Genomic DNA, 25,271 nt, shown 5'->3' on the forward strand with positions numbered 1-25,271 from the left:
TCTGGCTCTCTCTCTCTCTCTCTCTTTGGCAGCTTGCCGGGAGGTGGAATGGAACAGTCATGAATGGGCAGGCCTTTTGCCAAGAACCCCCCTCCCAGCTTCCCGACTGGAGGGAATTCTGCGAGCTGCATGCGCAGGCCGCTGCCGTGGACTTTGCCCAGAAGTTCTGCCAGTTCCTGAAGGAGAACCCGCACTACGACACCCCCGGGGCAGAGACCTCGTTCTCCCACCGCTTCGCCGCCAACTTCTTGGACATCTTCAGCCTGGAGGTCAACAGAGTGTTTGTGTCGAACGCCCCCGCCAAATACAACATCGTGCCTTTTGTCGGGCTTCAAAACTGCCACATGCCTTATGGGCAGGACCTCCTGCCCAGGAAAGAACAGACCTCCTCCGAGTCGCTGGACAGCATGGACAACCCGGTCCCCGCCAGCAGGCACCTCGGCCAGTCGCAGCAGCTCCAGGTGCGGAAGGTCTCCTCGTACGGCCAGTCCCGGAGCTCGGAAGACGTCTCCGTCCACGCTACCTCCAAGCCCAAGTTCAAGAAGGGCTTCTCCTTGCGCAACATGAGCCTGTGTGTGGTGGATGGCATGAAGGAGATGTGGCACAGGCGGTCCTCCCCGGAGCCAGGAGCAGAAGGCACCCAGAGCCGGCGGTCCGATCGGGAATACTGTCCCGGGAGCAAGGCGCACGGTGACTCCAGGGAGAAATGGACTCACAAGCTCTGGCTTTCCAAGGGGCAGTCGCCCAAGGTGGATCTGGTGGACATCCAGAGAGAGGGAACACTCCGATACATGGTTGCTGACGATACGAACTGCGTGGGCGGCTCTCAGTGGCAGAAGTGCCGTTTGCTGCTGAGGAAAGCTGTGAAGATGGAGGGAGAGCGATTCCTTCTAGAGTTCTATGTACCTCCTAAGGTAGCAATATTCCATTCGTATTCCCTTCACTATTCAGTATTCCCATTCAGTATTCCCTTATAGCAATATTCCGTTCGTAGCTTTAGAGAAGCCGGCAGGGGAGCAAAATGCGCACTTTCTCCAGAACTGGGGAATCCATGGTTTTTGCATCTGCACAGACGGGAATGATACAGGCCTGATGCTTCCGGACATCCAGGGCCTTCCTCCATGCGCCCTGGGGCTTGCAATGACCTGCGCCGACTTCAGTGCGTCATGTCACAGCTATGCAAGCCAGGGTTGTGTGCGGGATCTGTTTTGGGGCTGGGAATCCATCAGATTCCCTGAGCTCAGCTTCCCAGGTAGCCGTCAGTTTTGTCACAGCCGTGCTTCCAAGATCCTGGCGAGGCCCCCAGAACTGCTGTGCAAGCAGCGCCCCTCTTCCACATCAGGTGCAGTGGGTTTTGTCCGCACTGTTACATGTGACGCAGAAGAAGGGTCCGAGTTCTGCATTCAGGGATTTCGGCTTGGCCCGGCTTGTTTTCTGAGACCAGGCCGAGAATGCCAGAGGGAAGGATTCTGCAAACCTGATACATGTGCAGTGCTTACCTGGGTGAAGGTAGCATAAGTCGTTTCCTGCAGCCGTTGTTCCACAACAGACGGCTTTTTCCACAACTGGGGTCCTTCCCAGGGAATGCTGCAAGGGAAACTCCGTGTAAACATGTTGCAGCAATTAATTGGCTGTGCCTGGCATTACAGCATGAATTGCTAAACCTAAGTTGGAATCTGAATTTGGGGGCCGTCTCTTGCACACAAACACACAGCCCGTTGTCTCTTTTTTTCTCCTTAAATTCAGGAAAAACACTGCATGTGACTTGAGATGTCAGGCCTGGCAAAGTTGCTCCGGGGTCCATCTTTGGCTCTTAGGGGTTCCTCGGTGCAGCAGGATCCCACGTTCTCGGAGGAGCTGCCCACCTCCCACCCCAGGGCAAGAGGCAGGGCCTGCAATCCTATAAAAAGCATCTGTTTCAGAGTTCAGGACCGCGATCTCTCATGTTTAGTCTTGGCGGCTTCCTCGTCGTCATCTGCGAAGTTCGGGCCTGGGTGCTTTGGTGCGTGTCTCCTCCGGATGTCGGTGCATTCAGAAATAGGGAAGGGTTGACTGAGCCACCTGGAGTTTGACGATATGGCGAGGGTTTGGTTCTTTCGCAACCCACACACACGGCCATGCAAGCCCTACCTGTGTCACCGGAGGCTCCGTGCACCGCGTGGTGTTTTCTCCCTTTGCTCTGTGACCCTGCAGGTCGGTCTTTCTGACGAGCATAAACTGGTTTTTCCCCTGATATTTGACATGGTGAGAATTGTTTGACAGCAGGGAAAATAGGAAAGCATCAGAAATGTCATGAAGATCGAAAAGTTAATAAAACACGTAGAATCGCCTTTATTCTAAGCTTGCTGGAAACATATTGGATGGGTTTAAAATGCATTCCTTTTTCTGTGGAAAGATGTTTGTGAGCTTAACAAATTTTGCTCAAGTTCCACTGGTAATTTAGGGTGTAGCTTGGCAGGTTGCCATCCAGTAAGGGTGCCTTCTCCAAGAAAGCCCTGCTTTATTTATTTGTTTTATTTATTTATTTGCTTGTTTGTTTATTTTTGCATTTATATGCCACGCCTCTGCTCCTAATGGAGTCTCCGGGCAGCTTACAATATTTAGTAGATTTATGTTTTAGTAGATTTATTTCACACTTTTTGCTTACAACAAACTGAAAGCAGCTTACATCATTCTCTCGCACTCAATCTTATCCCCACAACAACAACCCTGTGAGGTAGGTTGGGCTGAGTGTCTGTGGCTGGCCCAAAGTCACTCAGTGGGCCCCCTGGCCACGTGGGGACTCGAACCCGGATCACCTTGGTCCCAGCCCTGTGCTCTTCACTACAGCCTCACGCTGGCTTCACTACAGTTTTTGTGTCCCTGCAATTTTTGTCTTTTGAAAAGGGCTGGACACTGGTGAGGGCTCCCCTCCTGGAACTGGTGGCGCGACGCATGTGCAGGAAGCATTCGTTGGCTGTGTTCGGATGTAGCTTGAATCATGGTTTGTTACGGGACCAGCCTAGGTAAATCTTGGGTTGTGCCCTTCTCCTTCTCTCGGAGATGTCCCACTGAAGCATCTCTTCCCCAGACCAGCCTGGTCCCAAAGCTTCAGAGCCACTTCAGAGCTTGGCAGCTGTCAGGGCGTTAGTATGCATCTTTAATTAATTAATTAATTAATTAATTTTCTATACTGCCCAGCAGCCAAGTCAGTGCTCTCTGGGTGGTTCACAACAGCATATTTACACACGCACGTGCACACACACACACATATAATACACCATTAAAACATATTAAAACAGCATGAAGTTAACAATACACAAATAGAAACAGAAAAAGAACATAATTTGAGAAAACCCTATTAAACCCTGTCTAAAAACCAACAGGTTCCAGAAACTAATTAAATGCCCTGCAGTAGTTTACAGTCTTTACCTGGCACCGAAAAGATAGTCAAGTTGGTGCCAGGCGGGTCTCAGTGAGGTGCTTGTTCCAGAACGGGTGGAGCCACCACCGAAAAGGCCCGGCCCCCTGTTGCCACCACCCAAGCTGCCTCCCTCAGAGGTGGCAGTCAGGGGAAGGCTCCCGAGGCGAACGCAGAAGGGGATTTGGGAAGGGGGAAAGTGCACTCCAGCGAAAACTGCTTTGGGGAGGCAGGGTAGGGAGCAACCCACGTGTGAGGATCTCCCTCCCTCCCCGCTGGGGACCCTGCTTGGATGGCGGCCCCCAGGGAGACCACTTTTCTAGTGGAGAAAGAACAGTTGCACCTCCAACAAGGACCTTCCGGGCAGTCCCTGGTCATGCAGAGGGGGACAGCTCTCCCATGTCTTCCACAGCAAGACTTCCAAACCTCCGGTAAACCAAAGCAAGGGGCTTTCTTGGATCAGACTTATTTTTTATTTATTTGTTGAAAGCTTTTGTATGCCGTCCTGTTATATAAAAATCTCAGGACGGCTTACAATATTTAAAAGAGCCATTAAAACAACAACAATTTCTAATAAATAAATTGAAACAGAATAATATATAAAACAAAACAGTAAATCACAAAACAAAACTGACTGAACGTTAAAAGTTGTTGATTTTAAAATACCATTCAAATAAAAAGGTTTTGGCCTGGCCCCGAAAATAGTATAAGCTCTCCAGGCGTACCTCTCTGGGGGGTGCATGCCAGAGTCTGGGCGCCACCCCAGAGAAGGCCCTGCTCCGAGTTGATGACCTTTTTGCCTCTTCTAGAGAGGGTTCCCGGAGCAGGGCTTCTCCCATAGATCTTAAGGGGTGTGAGGGCATGTAAGGAAGGAGACGTTCCTTCAGGTATCCTGGCCCCAAGCCATTTAGGGCTTGATAGGTCAAAAACAGCACCTTGAATTGGGCCCAGACTTCAACTGGAAGCCAGTGGAGCTGGTGGAGGCCCAGCGTTATATGAGAATAATGACCGATCCCCATCAGCAGCCCGGCAGCTTTGTTCTGTACCAGCTGAAATATCCAGACCGTTTTCAAGGGCAGCTGGCCATTCCCAGAGCAAGGCGCCCTTTGTGGGAAACACCTGATCAAGTGCAGAGTCACCTCAGAATTTAATCTTGGGACAGCTTCTCTGGCAGGGCTCGTTTCTGTCTGAGACCCTGGAAAGTCACTGCCAGCTACTGTATTTTTCGCTCTATAAGATGCACCTGACCATAAGACGCACCTAGTTTTTAGAGGAGGTATCCATGGAAAGCTTCCTGATAATCACAGGCACATTTCCCATCGCTTCCCCATGGGCTTCATTAAAAGATGGGTTGCCATTTGAAAACACACACCAACCTGTGATTAACAGCTCTCACCTGTGCCGGGGGGGGGGGGCGGAGCAGGGCTCGCCGAGCGCGTGCCGGCCAGGTGGTGCCACGGGGTGCAGGCAGCCTGCAGCGTCCTGGGTGTCGGGCACACACACATTCGCTCTATAAGACGCACAGACATTTCCCCTTACTTTTGGGGGGGGGGGGAAGTGCGTCTTATAGAGCGAAAAATACGGTAATTATGTGTGTATCAGGACAGCTGTCAAAAGAAGAAGACAAATGTTCTGTTTCGGTAAATAAAATAAAGGCACACACAGTGATCTCTCTCGGTTTTGGGCCGCTTCCTGCATTATGCGCTTGGAGCCTGCTTGCTGCAGCCTCAGGGTCTCGCGGTGCCGAGTGGCAGAGTGTGTTTCCTTTTTTGAAGTGCATGGATTTGTCGGCACTCCCGCTGGCAGGTGTAGTGGCTGCTGGGTGCAAAATGCACAGCGGCCGTGAGCGGTTCCAAAATTGTAGCCCCAAATGTCATCTTACGTAAAAGTAAAACCCCTCCTCGTGCCACGCCGCTCTCGAAAGCCAAGCCGAAGGGAAGGAATTCACACCCGCTGAGCGTGGGTGGAAAATCCCATCCCAGTGAGGCGCTTTTAGCGCACCTGCAAGTTGTCGCCAAACAGCCAAGGGTTCGGGTTTCTATTCACTCCCTTCTAACCTTTTCTCTCATCTCCAAGGGGAACAAGCTTCTCCAGGCAGTTTAAGCTAGTGCTTAATTTATGAAAAGACCCCCAAAATGAGGAAGATTGAAAAGAGTTGCAGAACCCAAACAAAAATCAGACAGGCACCCATGGTGTTTAATTCCCAATAGATTCATGTTCCCAATGTGTTTAATTTATCCTTGTCAAGGCTAGTTAAGGATCTGAAGCTTTCAAACGTTAGTTGGAATTCAATATTGCAGATCCGAGTTAGAAGCAGAGTTCAGAACAGCATCTGGGAATTCTGAGGGATCCTTTTGCTGAAGAATTCTCTTGAAACACACAAATTTAATTAATTTATCCTTAGGGAAAGAGTGGCTGGGCTTTCATTTCTCTCTTACATGTTTTTAGACTACTGTTCATCATCAGAGTACCAGGGTGGTAAACAATGAACCTGAATATAACTAATCATATGAAATAATTAAAAGAATTCAGAGGCTGCATAAAACAAGCCAGCTGAATACAATGACGTTAAAATGCCTGGGCAAGCAAGTTTTGACCTGGCATTGAAAAATCAGGGTGCCAGCACAAAGAGGGCCCTGATTAGTACAGAATAAAGGTAAAGGTAAAGGTTTCCCCTTGACGATACATCCAGTCATGCTTGAGTCTCGGGGGCAGTGCTCATCTCCATTTCCTGACTGGCAGACAGTCTCCGTGGTCACGGGGCCAGCATGACTAAACACCAAAGTGCACGGAACGCTGTTACCTGCCCACCGAAGTGGTGCCTTTTTATCTACTTGTATTTGCATGCTTTCGAACTGCAAGGTTGGCAGGAGCTGGGATGGAGCAACGGGAACTCTCCCTGTCTGCGGATTCGAACCAGCTACCTTTCGATCTACCAGCCCAGCAGTTTAAACCACTGCGCCACCTGCAGTCCCCCTTAGTACAGAATGGACTTCCCCTAATCAGAGCATACAGAGGATTGAAGCTTTTCTTTTACCACTTTCTGAACTGGGAACGTTTTTCTGTGCTTCGGGGAGATAAACTCTGACTGGGTTTAGACAACCTGGATTCAAGTTGAGTGTGCGCTGTTTTTGTGGAATTGTGGTTTTTCATGTTTTTTGAATCCATTGGTGGACAAGCCACAGTTCACAACCCAGCAACAAGTGATGGGTTTTCTTCATGGGTTGTTTGTGGTTAGCAAACCTTGTTAACACTGCCAGGTTCAGACAGCACAATAACCCACATTTCAGCAATCTTCAACAAGATCATGCTGTCCAAACCCAGCATTTAGCAGGGATGAAACCCCGCTCCAATGTTCAGGCAATGTATGTGTGTTGTGAACTTGCTGGGAATTAATGAAAGGGCGGGAATAAGATGTAGCTTGGCTATTGACATTAGCTCTGGAGGTTAATTATTGCATTTCCTCTCCGCTTGATGTCTGAATTCTCTGAGATAGGCAGAGGAAAGTGAAAGACAGGTTCTTTTAAATCACATTTTATTTCACTGCCTCTCAACTTCACATGTGTTTGCCGAAAAACAGGAAACATACAAAAGGCATCAAGCTTGACATGCTTGAGCAAGTCTGTAGAATAAGATTGCGGACTGTAAAGGTACTGAATGTTTACGACTATCAAGAGCGATTTCTGGTTGAAGAGCCTGGATGCTCCTGACCTGTCTTGGTGATCAGAGGCTCAAATTGCTTCTGGGACATGGAGTCCCTTTTACCAAGCTTGGGGACCCTCTGTGTTCGACTCCTGTGCTTCTTTCCATGACTTTCCTTTTCTTCTTCTGCCTTCGACTTTCCCGAGTAGGATCGTCTTCTCCAGTGAGCCGTGCCTCCTCGGGAAGTGCCCAAAGTAGGATGGTATCATGGCCGTTTGACCTCTCCTGCACTGGCTCGCAGGATGTTCCTGTGTTCCATCCAAAGTGGTGCTTTCGAGCACTGAAGCCCCTGTCCAGGACAGCTGAAGGACTGCCTCCCTCCCTCCCTCCCTCCCTCAGCGAGGAGGGTCTTCTCCATGCAAGGCCCCAGTTGCTGCTTCCCAGAGAGGGTTTCCCGGTGCCAGTGTTTAGCGACCTTCAATTTCCCACCTTTTTTCAATGGATTCTGTTCTTGCTGACTGCCATATTGCTTATATAGTTTTGCAGCCTTTGGGTTATTTTTTTATGTATTTGCATTTCCCCTGTTTATATTATTTTGTCCAGATTGGAGGGAAGAGTATTTCCCCCTTGGGAGGGAGGGCAGAACATGGAAAGGGAGCTGGTGGGTCAGACGGGAAGGCCAGGTGGGCCATTTTTGGCTCATAGACCCGAGGTTCCCACCTCTACCTTCCTCTAATTTGTGGCGCAGCTTCTTTGGATTCCTGCATGCAGTTCTAAAGTCGTTGCGGCTCTTAAAGGAACTGGGAAGGGTGTCGGAAGCGGCTCCCCGGGTGACCAAGGGGTTGGAGCAGCTCCTGCAAGGAAAGGCTTGCAACATTTGCTGTTGGCTTGCTTAGCAAAAACACGAGGAAGGGGAGACATGATAGAACAATGCAAAATGATGTGTGGCATATGGAAAGTGGAGGGTCCTTCTCGTGACACTAGAACCTCAAAGGGGTCACCCAATAAAGCTGAACATCGGATGATTTGGGACAATCTACGGGAAGTCCTCTTTCCCCAGGCAGAATTGGATCCGCTTGTCTAAGGTGGCTGCCGGCTGGGATGGCTTTAGCAGATCTGCTCATGGAGGAGAAAGCCTTTCGCCATGTTGCGCATACAGAGGGCGCCAAAAATGGATGCACATTTTAAGGGAGGAAAAAACGGTGTTAACCACTGTTGTGTGGTGATGCTGGCATTCGTCTGATTAACGCCATTGTTGGCGCGGACGTCACACTACACATTGCTACCATGATTCAATTCAACTTTGAAAAATAATACATGGATAACATCTCTTAAACTGTGTATATGTTTTTGGCACCCCCTGTATATTTCTTCCAGTCTCACAAACCATGTGCCTGTGCTTGCCGGGGAGCATGAGCGGGGAGAGCCAGGGGTTCATGTCTCCAATGTGAGCTTGGTGGCTGTTGGGAACCAAAAGCTGGTCTGGAAAGACCGAGTTGTTGTTGGAAATGCACGTGGGTTTTCTCTGTTGTTCATGGGGACGATCTACTGGAAGCCTCTCTCTGCAAGCCCCTTTCAGACCAGAGAGACCAGTAGACGTGCACGGTGTGGACCAGTCCAGTTATTCTGGTGAGATTACACAGAAAAAGTGTTGGCCAGCACCTCGCCTTTTTAAGGTGCCGCCTTTGTCCTTTTTGCCAAATGCTTTGGCTTCCCCTTCCATGTTCTTTGGTCCATCCTCAGCACCTTTTTAAAACAGGGGACCTTAAAAATGAAATTCTGTTTCTCTGGAAAGACCCTTATTGACATTAAAAAAAAGAGGAGAAATGAATGTTATTGCTTCAGCCGGAATAGAACGGTGTGTGGAGATATGAAAATTAACTTCCTCTGTCTCCCACTGGGCGCTATGCTTTAATTAAAAGATTTTGATGGAACCAGAGAACATGAGGAAAATCATATTTCAATCATTGTACAGGCTGATAGAAAAGCTTAACAAGAAGGCAGATTTTTGTATCAGACTGCGCAGTTATTAAACCCACAATTCCCAAATGTTTTGGCCAGCTCCGGAGAAAAATGTTATTTCTACTCAGCTTCCTCCATCCATCCATCCATCCGTTCTTTTCACTTTGGCTTCCAGGCTTCCAAAGCGAAGGTTAGCATCCCTCTTTCAGCCATCATTGAGGTGCGTACGACCATGCCATTGGAAATGTTGGACCGGGATAACACCTTCGTGCTGAAGGTAAGGTGACCTTGTCAGCAAAGTGCCCGAATAATGTTGTGTCTTCAGAACTGTGCCTCTCAGCAGCTAATATTGCGACAAACTCAAGGTTTTTTGCTGCCTGGCACAGAATGTCAGAAACCCTCTTGGATGCCATTCACTCAAGGAGCTAGTCCGTTAGGTCCCCATTTTGCTTTGCTCTCCTGTCTCCCACCAACAGGAAAAATGACTAGCAGACAATGTCTGAATAAAATTGTGTGAGCGGATCGAACTGAAATAATTGTGCCCTTTCCAGCCATTCTGGGTTTCGCAGAGACTTTAAAGCAAGGCTCTGTTCTAGTTCAAGACAAACAGATTTCAACCCAAGCCTTGGCTTGCCCCCAAATCACACAGTAAACTTTTCCTTGGCCGTGCTAGTTTAGGTTACCGATGGAATGTGAGGAATGGGTCTCTTCCCCACCCGCCGTATGTGTGCGAGTATCGACTCCTTGTGTAATATGGCAAGGAGAAGGATCACTTGCTGGTTTCCCAGGTGCGGGAAGGTATGTGTGCTGGAAAACGTTTTCAGGTATGAAAGGGTCTGGCAGTTAGCTGGGGGAATCCTAATTTCGTGACCATAAGGACAAGAAACTTGCTTAAAAAGAGAGAGAAGTTAAATTCTCATGTTTCTAAATTCTACAGCCAAATTTAGGGTGCCGCCTTTGAGCATTCCTGTTTGAAATCAGAGGCTTACAGACTTCCAGTAGAGTGGAAGGAGTGGTGGAGGCAGTCCTCCTTGCACAAGTGGTACAGTCCTCTCTGCACCAGCTCAAGGGAGCAGGGGATGGGGCTGGGGCTCTGATTCTCTGCTCCGAGATCAGAGAGCTGTCCAGGGCCTGTGAGCTGCGTATCAGAAAAGCCCATGCCTTCCTAGGCAATGTCAGACAAATGCAGGTGTTTGGTCTAGTGGCTGGAGCGCTGATTTGAGCTCTGAGCCCCTCTCAGCCAGGAAATTCACTGGGTGGTTTTGGGCCAGTCAGTGAATCTCAGCCCGACCTACCTCACAGGGTTGTTGTGTGGATCAGGTGGAGAGGAGCAAAACTCCAGATGCTGCCGTTGGTTCTACTTTTTCAGAAGAAAGAGGGATGGGAATGTCATGTAATCATAATATTAAAGTGTTCTCCCCTTGATGTCATTTACCGACCGGCCCCTCTGCACAAATTAAACTTACACAAACTTCCATCCAAACTCTCTCGGGGAGGATAAAGCAGCTTTTGTGCAAGCTCTGCCATTCGCTTAGTGCTTGGAATTCTCCGGGGGCCTGTTTTTGTTTTGCTGCATGTTATTTGTTTCTATCTTTTGGGAGCTTACAAGATACGAAAATATTATTCCAACCGTCAGAATTTTTAGAGAGCACTTCTGCAGTAGAGCTGGGAGAGTACAACGAGACGAGATCCTTTTCACGTCTCTTCCTCCCCCGACTTCTTGCTGAAATGGCCTTTGGATGGGGTGAAATTCAGGAGAAGTGATGCCCTTGTATTGTTTAGTTTTTAATTAATTGCAACCAAGTCCTATTAAATGAAAACAAAACCAAGCAAAAATATATTATAAACTCATAAAAATAAAGCATCATAGTTTGCTAGCACAGGGCTTGGATCTTCTCCTCCCTTTTGACAGCGGAAAGACTAATATTCCAACATTTGGCCTTTTGTCCTTCCACTGTCAATAATGCAATGGGCCAAGAACCTAATGATGCTTTCAGTTTCTGACCAGGTGATCTTTATTTTATTTCTGCATTATCACTTTGTATGCCCTATAGCCGAAGATCTGAGGACAATTTACAACAGCTCATTAAATATAATACAAGATATGGATTTTCTTTATTTAGTATATTTATATCCTGCCTTTTTGCCTTTTGAGGCTTACGTAATTTTTCTCCCCCTCTTAGTCGTATCCTCACAACAACACCCCTGCAAGGTGGGCAGGGCTGAAAGTGAGGCCTGCCTTGGTGTCAACCTTGCCATCTTTTCTGTGCTGGGTTAAGATGGTCTTTTTTGCTAAACTTTGGGGGTGTAAATTATTTGTGCAAGGCTGAGAGACGGCGTTCTGCACTGTTCCCTAGTCCCACCAGTTTGCCTTGAGCGCTAAGGCTTTGCCTTTCCTCTTGCTTCCTTTCCCTGATTTGTACCTTGGATCTTGAACCCTGCTTGCCTTTGTTTTTCTCCATTTCTTTTTATTTATTCAAAGTATTTTATTGCACTCCACATTCAAGAAAGCTTCCAGAACAGCTATGTATAAGATCAATAAAAGATAGTCCCTGCCTGCAGACTTGCATTCTAAAAGTACACAGCACAAAAGGAAAACAGGATGAGGAGGGCAGAAGAAAATAAGTCCTCCAGCAGGGCTGGAAGAAGAATTCAACTTCCCACTCTCAACCTTTGTATAGTCTGTAGAAGTGCTGTAACTTTCCGTTGATTTGAATTGCCTTGATTCATTGATTTAAGAGAACTTTGAATCTACTAAAAAGGTGTTCCTGAGCAGATGATATACTTTTTTAAAAAATCACTTACTTTTAATGTAATTACTCACAAAAACAGCTGGTGGCTGATTCCAGTTTCAGCCTCTGCCATCCTCAGCTCTCTTGCATGTGCCCCAACCTGGCAGCCACCAGCTGTGCCTGCCAGGGAATACCACATCTGGAAGGTGCTGGGTTAGGAACAGCCATTTTGTAGGATACACAGAAAGGTGGTCTTTGGTGAAAGAAAGGTGCTTTGTTCTTGGACCTGGGAAATACTGTATTACCGCACACCCTTCCGGGGCTGAATCAGAGATCTGGTAGGTTCCTTTCGCCCCCCTCTGTGTGTTTGCATGTAGGGCTGCCGAAATGTAGAGAAATGTAGGCGTCTTTTGTGCTAAGGTATCCTAAATTTCCTGTTACTTTTCTAGGTCGAAAATGGCGCAGAGTATATCTTGGAAACCATCGACTCGTTGCAAAAACACTCTTGGGTGGCCGATATCCAAGACTGCATAGATCCTGGGTAAGATGGAATGACCCCCAAGGTCCGGCATGCAGATTGGGGGTTCTCTCTGCCCCCCAGGAAACCTCAGTGCATAAAAGCGGGTATCTGAGACACTGGACTGCCAACCAACCAGGGATATTCTGGGGTTTGGCACCAGGGTGCCTTAGGTCAGTCTCCTCCACCACTCCAACATGGTGCCCTGCAGGAGCTTGGGAGTACAACGCCCAGCATTCCTGAGCCTTGTCCAAGTTTATTTATTTATTTAAAGTTTTTATATGCCGTCCTCTTGCTACATAGCCTCCGGACGGCTCACAGAAATAAATAAATAAGACCATTACAATTAAAACCTGGAAACTCACTGGCTGCACAATTAAAATATATAAATATTAAACATTATTAAAATACTGTTTGAATAAAAAGTCTTGGCCTGGCGCCGAAAAACAAATAATGACGGCGCCAGGCAGACCTCTCTGGGGAGCTCATTCCACAGATGGGGCGCCACCGCAGAGAAGGCCCTCCTCCGGGTACGTTGCTTCCTGATATCTCTTACAGAGGGCTCCCGGAGGAGGGCCTCTGCTGCTGATCTCAAGGGGCAGGAGGGCAAATATGTCAGGCACTGATGGGAACTGAAGTCCAAAATACTGCGTGCTGCCAAAGAGACCTTCCTGAGAACAAAGACGGGTGTTAAGAGGTCTTGTTCTTGGTGCCATGTTGGGAGATCCGGCAAGTGGACATGGGAAACGCCCCCCCCCCCCCCCCCCCAGCACCACCACAGAGGGGCCGGGCTGCTCTCCCAGTTCCTTCTGTCTGTGTGTCCCTTTTGCCACAGTCAAAGAACTTTCCCTCATTTCTTCCTATTTAGCATACAGCTTCTGTTGCTGCTGGGTTTGAAGATGCCGCATCCGTACCTACATTTTAAACAAGCCAGTGTTGACCGAGTTTGCACATAATGAGTAACAATTATTAATCTAAAAGGGGAAGGTCTTGATGCTCTCCATGTTGCCATGCCAGTGGGGATGGGAGAACGTTGCTGAAATTCAGAGATGTAAGAGGGCCTGGCTTTCTGATCAATCCCTGTGGATGCTCAAGAGTCTGTAAAATTAAGAATAATCGGCTATCAGACAAAGCTTTTGCTTTTCCACGGGTTACCCTTTTCTCTGAGGGCTGGCAGTTCTTGGCGTCTCTCCTTTGGCAATTAACCAGCCGTGCCTGATTCAGAGGCATCTCTCCAGCAGCGGCCGATACGCAGGAGGTAATGAATCAACGTGTTGAACTGTGAATCAGAGCATTGATTCGTGCAGACGGTTTTCTCAGGACGGTTTTCTGCCCAGTTTTCATCCATCCTGGAAAAAAAATGCTTGTTTGATGATTTCATTCTGAGAAAGAAGAAAGGACACGATTTCCAACTTTTTAACAACTGCCCATCCATTTTTTAGCCTTTCCCCTTGTCCCTGTTGCACGTTAGGATTAATGCTGCTTTTCTGTTATATGCTTCAGGCAGCGTCCAGTTCTTTGGGAGCCATGGATCTGCGAATCTTCAGATTCCTAGCTCTGAGGCCAGAAAAGGGTTTTGACCTCAGAGCTTGGGATCCACACTCAGATCCCTCCCTGCCCACTTGTGGTAGGTTCAGAAAGAACCACGATATTTCTCCAAGCTGTAAGCTGGAGCTCAGAGAAGGGGTCCGGGGGGAGCTCTGGGGGGCAGGGAGGAAAGGAGACCAAGGGCTTCTGAGAGCGTTCCAGTCTCCTTCCTTTCCCATCCGGACTCTGGGCCAGACAGCCAAAATTAGCCCATTTGCAGCTTTACAGGCACCCTGAGGGGCTCACACCCTGAAAGGAATTCCCCACCGCAGGCTCAGCCATCCAAGGACATGGGCTGAGCTCCAAGCTAGAAGGCTTTGGAAGGATATCAGACAAATCCAGATGGAGAAGTCTAGCCAGGGCTATGAGCCATGAAGCAAACTGAACCCCCATGTTTGAACACCCCAGTGAGTGTGGGAAGTAGAATATCCGGGGACTCCTACTTCCAGGAAACCGGGAGGGCATCCGCTTGTGGGGACCTTCTGCCGTCTGATCTCACAGGACTCTCCAGATTAAGCCAGAATGAAGCCGCTGTTTTCAGGGGTCTCCCGCCTCAAGCGCATCTGTTGTTGGGGGGCCAGCGAGGGGGCTGCCTGCCCGCACTGGCTGGTTGTGCGGAACAAGGCATGGGTCCAGGTGCGGCTGGTCCTGCGAGGCACACACTGCATTCTTGTTTAGTGGCCGGCGCTTCTCGCATCGATGAAGGGCGGCTCCACCCTTTCCTCTCGCACACGGACATGGCCTGTCGGGCGTGGGTCCTCGAACGACGGCCCGCGGGACGGATGGGCCCTCACCGCTGCCGTCGCCTGCCTCCCGCGCACGTGCGCTCTGAGATGGGCTTGGGCTCGCCAGGACCACAGGCTGGCCCCTGTCCAAAAGGCTTGGGGGCCCCCGCTGTAGGGGGTCGGCCAGGGAAGCTCCTGGGGCTGACAGGCTGCTCTTTTCCCCACTCCAGGGACAGCGGTGATGATATTGAGCTAACCTCCTGCGGCCAAAGGGTCTGCCTGCCAAGCAGAGTTTCGTCCTGTAGCTGCGAGTTCCTGGCTGATGGTAAGGAGGGTTCTTATTTCAGATCTGACGCATAAGAAATTAGATCCGCTTTCCCGTATGCTCAGATCGCAGATAGCCATGCATGAGCAAGAGGGCATGGCTTGGTTTAATCTCTGCAGCTGGAGACCGGGCACCCCCCTTTTTAGCAGAACTTATGGCAATTTGATAAGATTCTGCTGCTGCCCGAAATGTGTTCTTCCATTGTGCTCTCATTTCAGGTCAAAGAAATATATCAGGGTTTTGCAGGGTTTCAGACACAGGCAAAACAGTAAAAGAGACAAGAATGAGACTGTGCAGGGAAAGAAATGAGACTCTTGGAGCATTTGGGCGCTTTTCTTTAATGGTGCGATTCTCTTCCAGATGTGTCCCGGTTTCAGGACAGATGTGCTGACTCTTCTGCTCCAGACACCACCCCAAATCCAGTCACTGTTGTCACAGCTCCACAGGGCAGGATCAGGGACTCCGCCGGAGAGCACAGAGCTCATGTGCCACTGGAGAACTTTCTGCGGACGTTGGAGTCCTCCGCGACTGGGAGCCACACCTCAGGTGCCGTAGTCCCTTGCAGAAATGTCTCTTGCCTTCCTGAAGATTTGGAGGCAGGAATTTTGCTCTCAGTTCAGGGGATGTTCCTGCCCGTTGCCCCACTTTGCAGCTTTAAACGGTGGGAAAGACAATCTTCCCTACCCTTCCAGCCACTGAAGGCCGAAAGCACTGGCTCCATTATGAGTGCCTTGTACCTCTGGACCGTGTTGAAGCCCTGGCGTCAACAGCAGTCAGTTCAGCTCGAGGATCTTGCAGGTCCTCCCATTTTCCACGGCAATCTCAGGGTACTTCCCACTGTTTCGGGCCAATAGGCCTGCGGAGCGTATGTTGAAGTAGGAAGCCGGTTTGCCTGGTGAGGAGGCAAAGCGCAACTCAGCAAAGGGGATTCTTCTTCTGAAGTAGGGGAAAGCCAGAGCACCTGTGAAGTGAGGTCCGGAGAGACAAATAATCCCAATATTAGGCAGCCCGTGTCCCTAATTCATATTCCAGACTGAAATGCACAGATTCAGACCTATTTTGTTAAGTGCACTTCTGAAAGACGGTGCGCTGCATGAATTTATTTCCTTCTAAAAATGGTGTCCCGTGAATTTATTTACACTGCTTCTCTGCTGCTTGGGCATCCCAGGATCTCTAGGCTGTTTGTCTAAAAGACACATAGAATATAATATAGAAGCCAATACAAAGGCAGCAGAAAACAATAGATAACTCAAATCCTGCACAGCATAAGGAGTATCTTGACTGATTACGAGTCAGAGATGCTTGCAGCTCGCCCGTTTCCACCTCTTGGACCACACGTGGGAAAGTGTTCCAGAGGGTGGGGGCCACGACCAAGAAGGCCTGCTTAGTTCTTGTTCGCTGGTGGATGTGGAGCAACGAAAGGGCTAAATGCACGGATTAGAATTAGACAGACGCACTTCCTTTGCTGAGGGGTCAGTATGGGTGCAGTTCCTGCATGGAAATACAGGAAAACTCCAGTCCTGTACCCGCTTCCCTGGAAGTACAGCCTGCGGAACCCAGTGGTAAATACTTCTGGGTGAACACAGGCATTTAATCATAATAATAATGAGAGGCGGTGTGTGTGTGGAAGGAGGGTTGCTAAGATTCCTAGCCCTTTCCTTAGCCAGGTTTTCTTGCAATAGTTCTGAATTTAGGGCAAATGTTTACCGCTCATTTCTTTCCAACTTGGACAGGGGAGGAAAGTGAGATGGAAGCGGAGACCAACCTCCTGGACTTCCCTTGGTTCCACGGGACTCTGTCCCGGGTCAAAGCTGCTCAGCTGGTGTTGCATGGAGGAGCCAGGAACCACGGACTGTTCGTCATCCGTCAGAGCGAGACGCGGCCCGGGGAGTATGTCCTGACCTTCAACTTCCAGGGGAAAGCCAAGGTGCGTGCCCATTTCCTAGGCATTTGCATGGGGCAAGGAAAAGCAGGAAAACGGGGGTGGGGGACCACCATGCCACCAAAGAGCATGTGGCCCCAGGAAACGGTGTTGTTTAGGGATGGGTTCCCGCCCCGCTGCCTTTCCCAGCTCTTTTTCAGCTTTCCTTTTAAAGCCAATGCTGCAAATGTTTTGTCAGCTTCAATAGGGATGGGAAACACTCCCCTGCTGAAAATCCTCTGGAGGTTGGGGGGCAGCCGCCCCCCCTTGCCAAGGCTCCTGTTGGCCTAAAGGACTTTTTTGTGGTGGGGGAGCTTTGTCCTCCCCTGCTGACTTTGGTGAAGAGGGCTTTTTGCCTCTGTGCCTCTTCTCCCGCAGAGGGGGCAAATTTGCCCTTATGGGCAGAGTGTGGGAGACCCTCTTCTAGTCTAAAGCTCTCACAGCTAGTAACTCAGCCTTCAAAGAGGTCTGATCCGTTTAGAATAGGGGAAAACCCACAAAACCTCAGAAACTATCAAACGATGGCTGGCTTTATTTATTAATTAAATGTATATCCCCCTCCCTTTCCCTTTTATTTTATTTTTTTTCTTTTTAAAGAGCTCAGAGTGACTTACATCATTCTCCCCCTCCTAGCATCAGGCTTATCCTCAGAGCGACAACCCTGTGAGGTCGGCTGGGCTGAGAGTCTGTGCCTGGCCCTAAGTCATGGAGTTGGCTGCGTGGCTGAGCGGGGACTCGAACCTGGGTCCCCTGAGTCCCAGCCCCACGCTCTTAGCCACGGCGCCACGCTGGCAGCAGGGGGTCACCTGGAGAGGCTGAGGAAATAAATGCAGGGAAGCTGGACGGTTCTGCTGCTTGTGCTCCCCTGACCCTCCAGCCTCCCCGAGCACTTCAGAATCCTGGGATTTCTGGACTTCCCTGGTGTGCCATTCGGTCTCTGCTGGACCTTTTACCGTTTCCTCACATCTCTAGGTTGGGTTGCACTGCCCACGGAAGGGTCTTGGTTGCCTAGCAAAAGATTGGTGCGTCCCACTCTGGACAAAAGGGGGCTTCGGGTGGCCCTTCTCGTATGTTATCCATCCAGACTCACTTCTGGAGTATTCTGCAAAAAAGCGCCCTTTCTCACCTGCCGCCCCGTGTTTATTTCTGCTTTCTGCAGCACCTGCGGCTCTCCCTGAATGAGAATGGCCAGTGCCACGTACAGCATCTCTGGTTCCAGACGATCTTTGACATGCTGCGGCATTTCCACATGCACCCCATCCCCCTGGAGTCGGGGGGCTCTGCCGACATCACGCTCCGCAGCTACGTGGTGGCACAGCGGCCGTTGCCCGGTAGGTTGCGTTTCCATTTTTGCTGCTTGCTGGTGGTGATGGTCCCTCTGGCTCAAGGGAGGACAGCTACGTCAAGTGTAGCTGATGCATTGCATAGGTTGCTAAATGCAATCCATCTTGCTGTGAAGCTAATTTGAGTGAGAGATTGTTAGAAGGGATCTCTCCATCCATTGACTCAGCCATTTCTTAGCTCGGATCTAAACTAAAAATCCATTTTTTAAATTGCTTTTGTGCTGCGATCAGTTTATCTTCCAGGGCCCCTCCAGTCAAAAGAGAGTCTTCCAAACTAGTTGGTCCCTGAAGTAGATGGACAAAGAGTGAAAGAGCTGGAGGCAGAAGATGGGATGGAAGTCATCCTTGAGTGGCCAGAATGTCATTGGCCTGCAAAGGGATTGTCTGGCTACCATGCCAAGCTTCCGGGAGTAGCCTTGGCTACTTCCATGAGCTCCACCGATTCTGCAAGCCAGGGGGGTGGGCAACTTTTTTTAAAGATAAATTTGGCCTGGCAAGGACACCAGGATCAATCTTCGCTGCAAGGGCCACCTGCTCCTGCTATATCCCCTGGTTCCAGCTCTTAGTGTACCTTACACAGGTTTCATCTTACCTGTGACTTGAATGTACAACCCACGCAGGCAAGAAAGTGTGCTTGGATTTGGCATCTTACTTGGCCTGCTTGGTGCCCTTCCTTCATAGCATCCGCTCTCCAGACTAAACATGGCTTGAGACAAGCCACCGACACTATCGATGTTTTCCAAACGGCACCAGTCGCTTTGGCTGAATTGAACTGACTGTCCCTCTGATTTCCACTTTATTGCCTTCAGTGATTGTTGTGTTCATCGGTTTTAGGGCTTTGTTTTGCTTCCTTTATGGGCCTGAATGTTGCACAAGAGCTGCCTTTTCTGGGGAAAAGCGGATATGAAATAAACAGCAACATCCCCTTTTGCTTACTGAGAAAGAAGCTCTGCTGAGCTGGGCCGGGCTGAGTATCACTAGCTTTATTGTTTACCGAGCTCCCTTTGTTTGCTCGCCGCTTTGCAGAGTGGCGCCAGCAAAGAGAAAGAATGTAGTCCTTACTGAGCTTCTGTTAGGTTTGTCTGCTAGCCCATTAATCAACCCGTTCCTTAAGGAGACCCACAGAAAATACCCATGCTCTTAAAGCAAGAAAAACCACACAAGTAAAAACAGCAAAATAGCATGCAGGAGCCAAATCTCAGGAAGGTATCTGACGGCTAAGATGGCTGCAGAATGCGAAGGCCGTCAGATCGGCTAGTTTCAAGCCTGCTCCTTTCCTGTTTCTACAACTGAGGAGCAGCTACTCCGGATCCAGAAGGATTTGGACAGACTGTGGAAGTGGGCAGGAGACAACAGGATGGTGTTCAGTGTGGATAAGTGCAAGGTCTTGCACTTGGGGCAGAGGAATGGGTGTCACAAATACAGGTTAGGGGACAAGTGGCTGGAGAGCAGCACTTGTGAAAGGGACCCCGGGGTGCTGGTTGACTGCAGGCTAAACATGAGTCAGCAGTGTGATGCGGTGGCCAAGAGGGCGAACGCCACCCTTGGTTGCATAGCCAGAAGCGTGGCTTTGAGATCGAGAGACGTATTACTACCACTCTACACGACTCTGATGCACCCGCAGTTGGAGTATTGTGCTCAGTTTTGGGCCCCCCATTACAGAAAGGATATAGCCGGGTTAGAGTCAGTGCAGCGTAGGGCCACAAGGTTGCTGGCCAGTTTGCAGGGGATGGGGTATGAGGCGAGACTGAGGGAACTGGGTCTTTTCAGCCTGGAGAAGAGGAGACTCAGACGGGACCTGTTAGTGACATACAGGTACATGAGGGGGTGCCATGCAGGGGTGGGTCATGACCTTTTTTCCCCTGCGGTGGAGGGCAGGACGTGTTCCAATGGAGCCAAGCTCAGGGAACCAAGATTTAGGGTGGATGCCAGGAACTACTTCCTGATGGTTAGGACCCCGAGTGGAATGGGCTTCCATGGGAGGTGGTTGAGGCCCCATCGGTGAGGGTGTTCAAGGACAGATCGGACATGCACATGGGAGGCATGTCATGAGTGGAGCCGGCTGGAGCCGGGGTCAGACTAGATGGCCTGGGAGGCCCCTTCTGACTCGCTCTGTGTCTGTGTCTCTGTTCCAGAGGTCAACCCATCCCCGGCGGTGGCCTCCCAACAACCCACATGCCGAAATGACCTCCAGTCTCAACACTACTTTTCCAGCTTTGTCCCGGTCACCTTCCAGCCTGCCTCGCCCTCTGAGGGCACGACCTCCTCCTCGTCTTCCTCAACCAGCCATTCACACTATCACCGGACGGAGGGGACCCTCAGTGCCCAGAGCCGAAGCACCAGCACCGAGCGCCTCTTCGATTCCTCCGCTGTCGGGGCGGAGGATTACCACGACAGCGAGGGCTCGCGCAACAGAACCAGAGCGGTGGAAAATCAGTATTCTTTCTACTGACCACACTGGGGGAATGGTTCTCGGTGGTCCGGCATGTCTCTCCCTTTGGAGAAGCGGCTTGTGGGTGTGGAGGGTGGCGAGCCCGTCGAGCTCCCCCCTCCTCGTTGGCTGCTTCCGCACTTGGTGTTCTGTGGCCCCTTGGACGTTGGTGTAGCACCCTGATCTCCAGCCGGCCGTGAGTTGCTCGCCCTCTTTTCCTAGCACAGTGTAGACCGATGGTGGCTCTTCCTTTTCCTGACATCTGGTCTGGGTGGGGAACGCAATGGCTGCACACGCCTGGCTCGCGGGGAGCCGGATTGTGGGGGTGCCTTCCTCCTGAGCCTCTTTGCTTGTCATTTTTCAACATCAGAATGGCCTCGTTCAGCTGGAAGCAGGGAACGGCGATGGAAGGAAAGTGCATTGGGCTGGAATCTCTGCTCGCTGCTAGAACTGAACATGCTTCTGGGTCACCAGGGTGCCGTTTTGTGTGTTGATGGCCAAAGCTGGGGGTGCTAGCAAAGGACCGCTTCCTTGCATTGGTCCCTCACCCGTCCACACTCAAACCTTTCGACCACAGTGCATTGAATCTGAAATACAGCTGTGTAGAATAAAAAAGCACATGGGAAGTTTTCTGACTTGTCGTCAGAGCAGAGGCCCAGTAATAGGAAAGCTAACAGTTCTCCGAGGGCAGGCAGCAGCTGCTGCCTTTCACGGCCCAGATGAGCCAAGCCCACATCGCCGGGAGCTGTACATGCACCACACACACAACCAGCCTCCAAAAACACAACCCAGCGCTGTCTCTGCGTTCCTTGTAACTCTTCCTCCGGCAAAATGAGTGGCGATGGAAGGAGAATCCAAGCTCTCCAGATGCTTCAGATTGACTTTGGGACGGAGAGGGGATCTCATGTCCTTGGGCAGCACCGCAAAGCCGCATGGGACTGAAAGTAGGTGCACAGGGTTCAGCTGACTGATGGCAGCGGGCCAGTTTCTATATGACGTGTTGCCAGTCACCACCATGTTGAGATGGGACAGCTTCTCACCTGTGAGATGCACCGTCTCAGGAGTTAATCACCTGTGGTCTGAAAGAATTTATTTTCTTCCTCATTCCAGCAGCCTTTTGCTGTTGCATGTAATTTCTCCAGTACTAGGTACTTAGAAGGGTGTTTTTCAGTGTTGTATGATTACCTCTTTCTATAACTGGTCATTTCCTTCAAAGAAGAATGCCATGCATCCTTTGGCTGCAGTGCAGAATTCCATTCCATTGTGGAACATAGGTTCTAGCGAGTTGAACAGTGGTGCACATGCATGGGAATCTGGCGAGGTGTGAGCTGCAGAATATTCCTCCCTCCTATCTTCAAAGAATCTTTGAGGTTCTTGATAATAAGGGCGTGAAACCTTCCTGTAGCAAAAAGACGGAGAGAAGCAGCCTGCACTTAATAAACCTGCAACTGTCTAGCTTGCTGATATGTCCTGATTGATTTACATAGAAATCGTTACAGAGCTCTGTGTTCAAACAGCCATTTACTATCAAGGTCTCTCCGGTGCCAGAAACTAAATTTGGGAGAGGTGGGGGAAATGGAGAAATTACATCTTATTTTGCAAAACACTCTGCCGCCAGCTCTCTCAAAATCCATATTTAACCTACAAATCTTAGGCCAGAGGAGCAGAACGCTCACCCCAAACATCCGTTGATGCCTTTATACATTCTGTGTAAACCCAGAATGGGTGTGAATCTCTTGTCCTGTGTGGGAGGTCAGAGACGAAATGGCAGGGAGTCAACATTTGCTACTGTAGCCCCAGTATGTAATACTGAAACTGCAGCGAAACCACAAAACTATATTAAATTCAGAACACGACCGGTGCCATCCTGCGCATGTTTACTTGGAAGTAATTTCCACTACGCTTAGTGGCCTTGATTTGCATGGAAGCCTGCGTCTCTGTTACTTGTTCACAAGATACCTGGGGATTCAAGAGATGCGATTTTAAGATGAGCCGCTTGCTTAGCCGTTCATTCTGGCAGTCTTAACAGCAATGCTTCCTCCAGTGAGGAACAATGCTCAGGCGAACCGGCCATTGGCTAAAATGCCACTACAGTGGCAGACCCAGAACTGGTAGAAGCTGCCCATAGCTTCCAGTTTTAGGCTCAGACTAGGGGTGCCCACTTCTGGAGACACAAGGTATCTTGCCCTAACTTAGCTTGTTGATCAGTTTGACAATGTACTCTTGAAGCATGTAAGAGAGATAGTCAATGGATACTTTCAGACCATGGGTTGGATCTAGTCTACTCCGTATTTAGAGGAGAACCAATGAGGCCTACGGCACTTCGGTTAGTCTGGACTGCGTAAGTGCGCTGGAGCCAGTCTTAATATGGTGCAGTCTTAATAGGGTGCCCCTGTGAAATTTATTGCGAAGGGAAAATAAGGTCCCCGTGACTCTCTGAGAGTGTTCACACAAGCTAGAATTACTGGCTTGCCCTGCTTGACTGTGAACAAGATGTTGCACAAAACGTGTTGGCTTTTGCTTCGTTCTTCTTCCCGTTTGTCAAGGAAAAAACAAACTCAATACTGAAAGCCTTGGATGGCATTTATACATCGAGTTTGTTACTGGCTCGTGAATCCAGACTTCTTTGAGGCAACCAGGATAAGCTTTTCTCAAACATGGCCAATAATGAGAGTATTGCAACATAAGGAGGAAAGGCAAAGATATAATGCAATCAAACACAGTGATGAACTTAACACCAGAAAGGTTACCATGTTAAGGTAAACCACCTAAAACTTTCCTATTGAGGGTACAATGCTAATTTCAATACCGATGTAGCATGGAAAGAGCTTTCCAACGGTGGCAAAGATTATTGTTTGTGTGAAATTAGCTGAGAGCCCAGGTTTCAGCTTCGCTTGCCCCAGCTGGTCAATGTCCATTCCCGTCAGTATTTTACGAGCCGCAGCCTCAAACAGAGGATGCTCAAGCCAGAATGCAAAGCCATCTCGTATGGCTCCCAAAGTTTTCTTTTTCATTCTGGGGTGGAGATCTGAACTGAATCCATGCGATGTGTCTGTGGGATGGTTCTGGCCTTGGAAAAGATCAGAGGGAAACCTGGAAGGCTGTGGCCTCTGTCCCTTGCCAAATGGGAGCAGTGGGCTGGGTCACCTCTACCTTTTAAAGACTCCTGTGATTTGTGTCTTGGCACATTGTTGTTCTTTGAAGTGAATTTCTCTGACTTTCAGAGCAAAGGCTGGACTTGCAACCTCATTGTCCAGGGGTGTGAAGAACCTTAGCAATGTGGGCATCACCTTTGAATACTGTGAGCCTTTGAATACAGACCTTTTTTCCATTTTCCCCTGGAGAAGAAGGTGCCCAGAGATGCCCAGAGAGCCATGGTCATTTGCTTTGATGGAGACTCTTCTCTTCCTCCATGAGGAATTGTCAGGTGGACAGGAAGGATGTGGGATTCACTGCTATCTGTACTGATTTCTTCTGTGCCAATCGGAAGAGAGGAGGAAAGGGAACCCAGGAGGAGCTGCAAACAAGAATGTTTATTTGTAAATACGATTTTTTAAGAAATGTGAAAAAGTTTTCATGTGCTGTAGAATAAATTAATTTTATTTACAAAATGAACTTGTAAAAGAGCTGGAAAATTGTGTTCTGGCTTTCTTCTCTCTTTCTTTTTTGGGGGATGGAGTGGGCAATAAAGACGGCCTTGAACAAGCTAGTGTGTTGGAAATGCTAGAATAATTTCTTGGTGTTGCTGGGAAAATTAAGGCAGAATTTGCTGAGCTTACTTTGTAGCCAAGTCGCTGCTAGTGGCTTCCGTGGATTGAGCAGTTTTTCCCTCTCTTCCCCCCCAGAAAAGCTTGGAACTGTGTCCCATAATGGTGAGATGGTGAGCAAAGATGTTTCAGGTGATCTATGGTAGGTGTGATCTGTAGATCATTTTGCAAAATAGCATGCATTCTAATCTTCAGCTGTTGGAGACCTTAATTTTAAATTTCAATTGCTGAATCATGACTTCCAGCACTGGACAGAACCCTCCACTCTATCCGAGGGCAGCAGAGAGTAGCTGTGTGTCCTTTTCTACAGAGGACAGTCCTCGATTTGGAGACGTCCTCTGCTGTGGCCTTCGCCAGCCTGGAGGGTACCAAGCTTAGAGAGCCAAACCTCTGCCCTTAAGGGCTGTCCAGCTCAAGTCTGGGTTGAAGGTGGTGACAAGTTCCTTATCTCCATTTCAATTACAGTGTTTTCCTGCATTGGTCTCTTAGGCTGCTAAATTAGCACATGCAAATGGTTTGCAAATGGCTTCATGCAAAAAGAGAGGACACGTCTCACAAGTGGCCACCCTCAACCCACAAGGCAAGGGCCTTTGCTGCTGCTGGACTGGCTCTGGAAAGGTATCGGGAGGTATTCAGGGGTTCAGATGGCAGAAACTAATGCCAGATTATATGTATGTATATTGAAATGTAAATGCAGAAACACATGCCAGAAAATATTATTTTTTCCTTATTTGGTTAGCAGCACAGGCTGGAAAGGGATTTTGGAATCATAAACATCTTCTGTGTTTATAATTGGTCAGTTTCTCCTACAGGAATCCCAGAATGATGTGGACTGACGTTAAATAGAATCCCTATAGCATTTAAAAGCATTGAAAAGATGTTTGGTTGTTGCCACAAAATGTTTGAAAACCATCCAGAG

At 49.3% G+C, this 25,271-nt stretch overlaps 1 protein-coding gene across 1 annotated transcript; it reads left to right on the forward strand.

The window, feature by feature from the left end:
• The first annotated feature begins 59 nt into the window (after positions 1-59).
• Positions 60-24,207, forward strand: SH2B2 (SH2B adaptor protein 2). Its single transcript, XM_044430359.1, has 8 exons — positions 60-914; positions 9,180-9,281; positions 12,186-12,277; positions 14,796-14,890; positions 15,251-15,436; positions 16,624-16,817; positions 17,971-18,142; positions 20,290-24,207. Exons 1-8 carry the CDS (start codon positions 60-62, stop codon positions 20,604-20,606), a joined length of 2,013 nt encoding a protein of 670 aa, XP_044286294.1. The 3' UTR covers positions 20,607-24,207.
• Positions 24,208-25,271: the final 1,064 nt, after the last annotated feature.

Source organism: Varanus komodoensis, unplaced genomic scaffold (genome assembly GCF_004798865.1).
Source record: "Varanus komodoensis strain SLA01 unplaced genomic scaffold, ASM479886v1 scaffold20_1, whole genome shotgun sequence".
Classification (NCBI taxonomy): domain Eukaryota; kingdom Metazoa; phylum Chordata; class Lepidosauria; order Squamata; family Varanidae; genus Varanus; species Varanus komodoensis.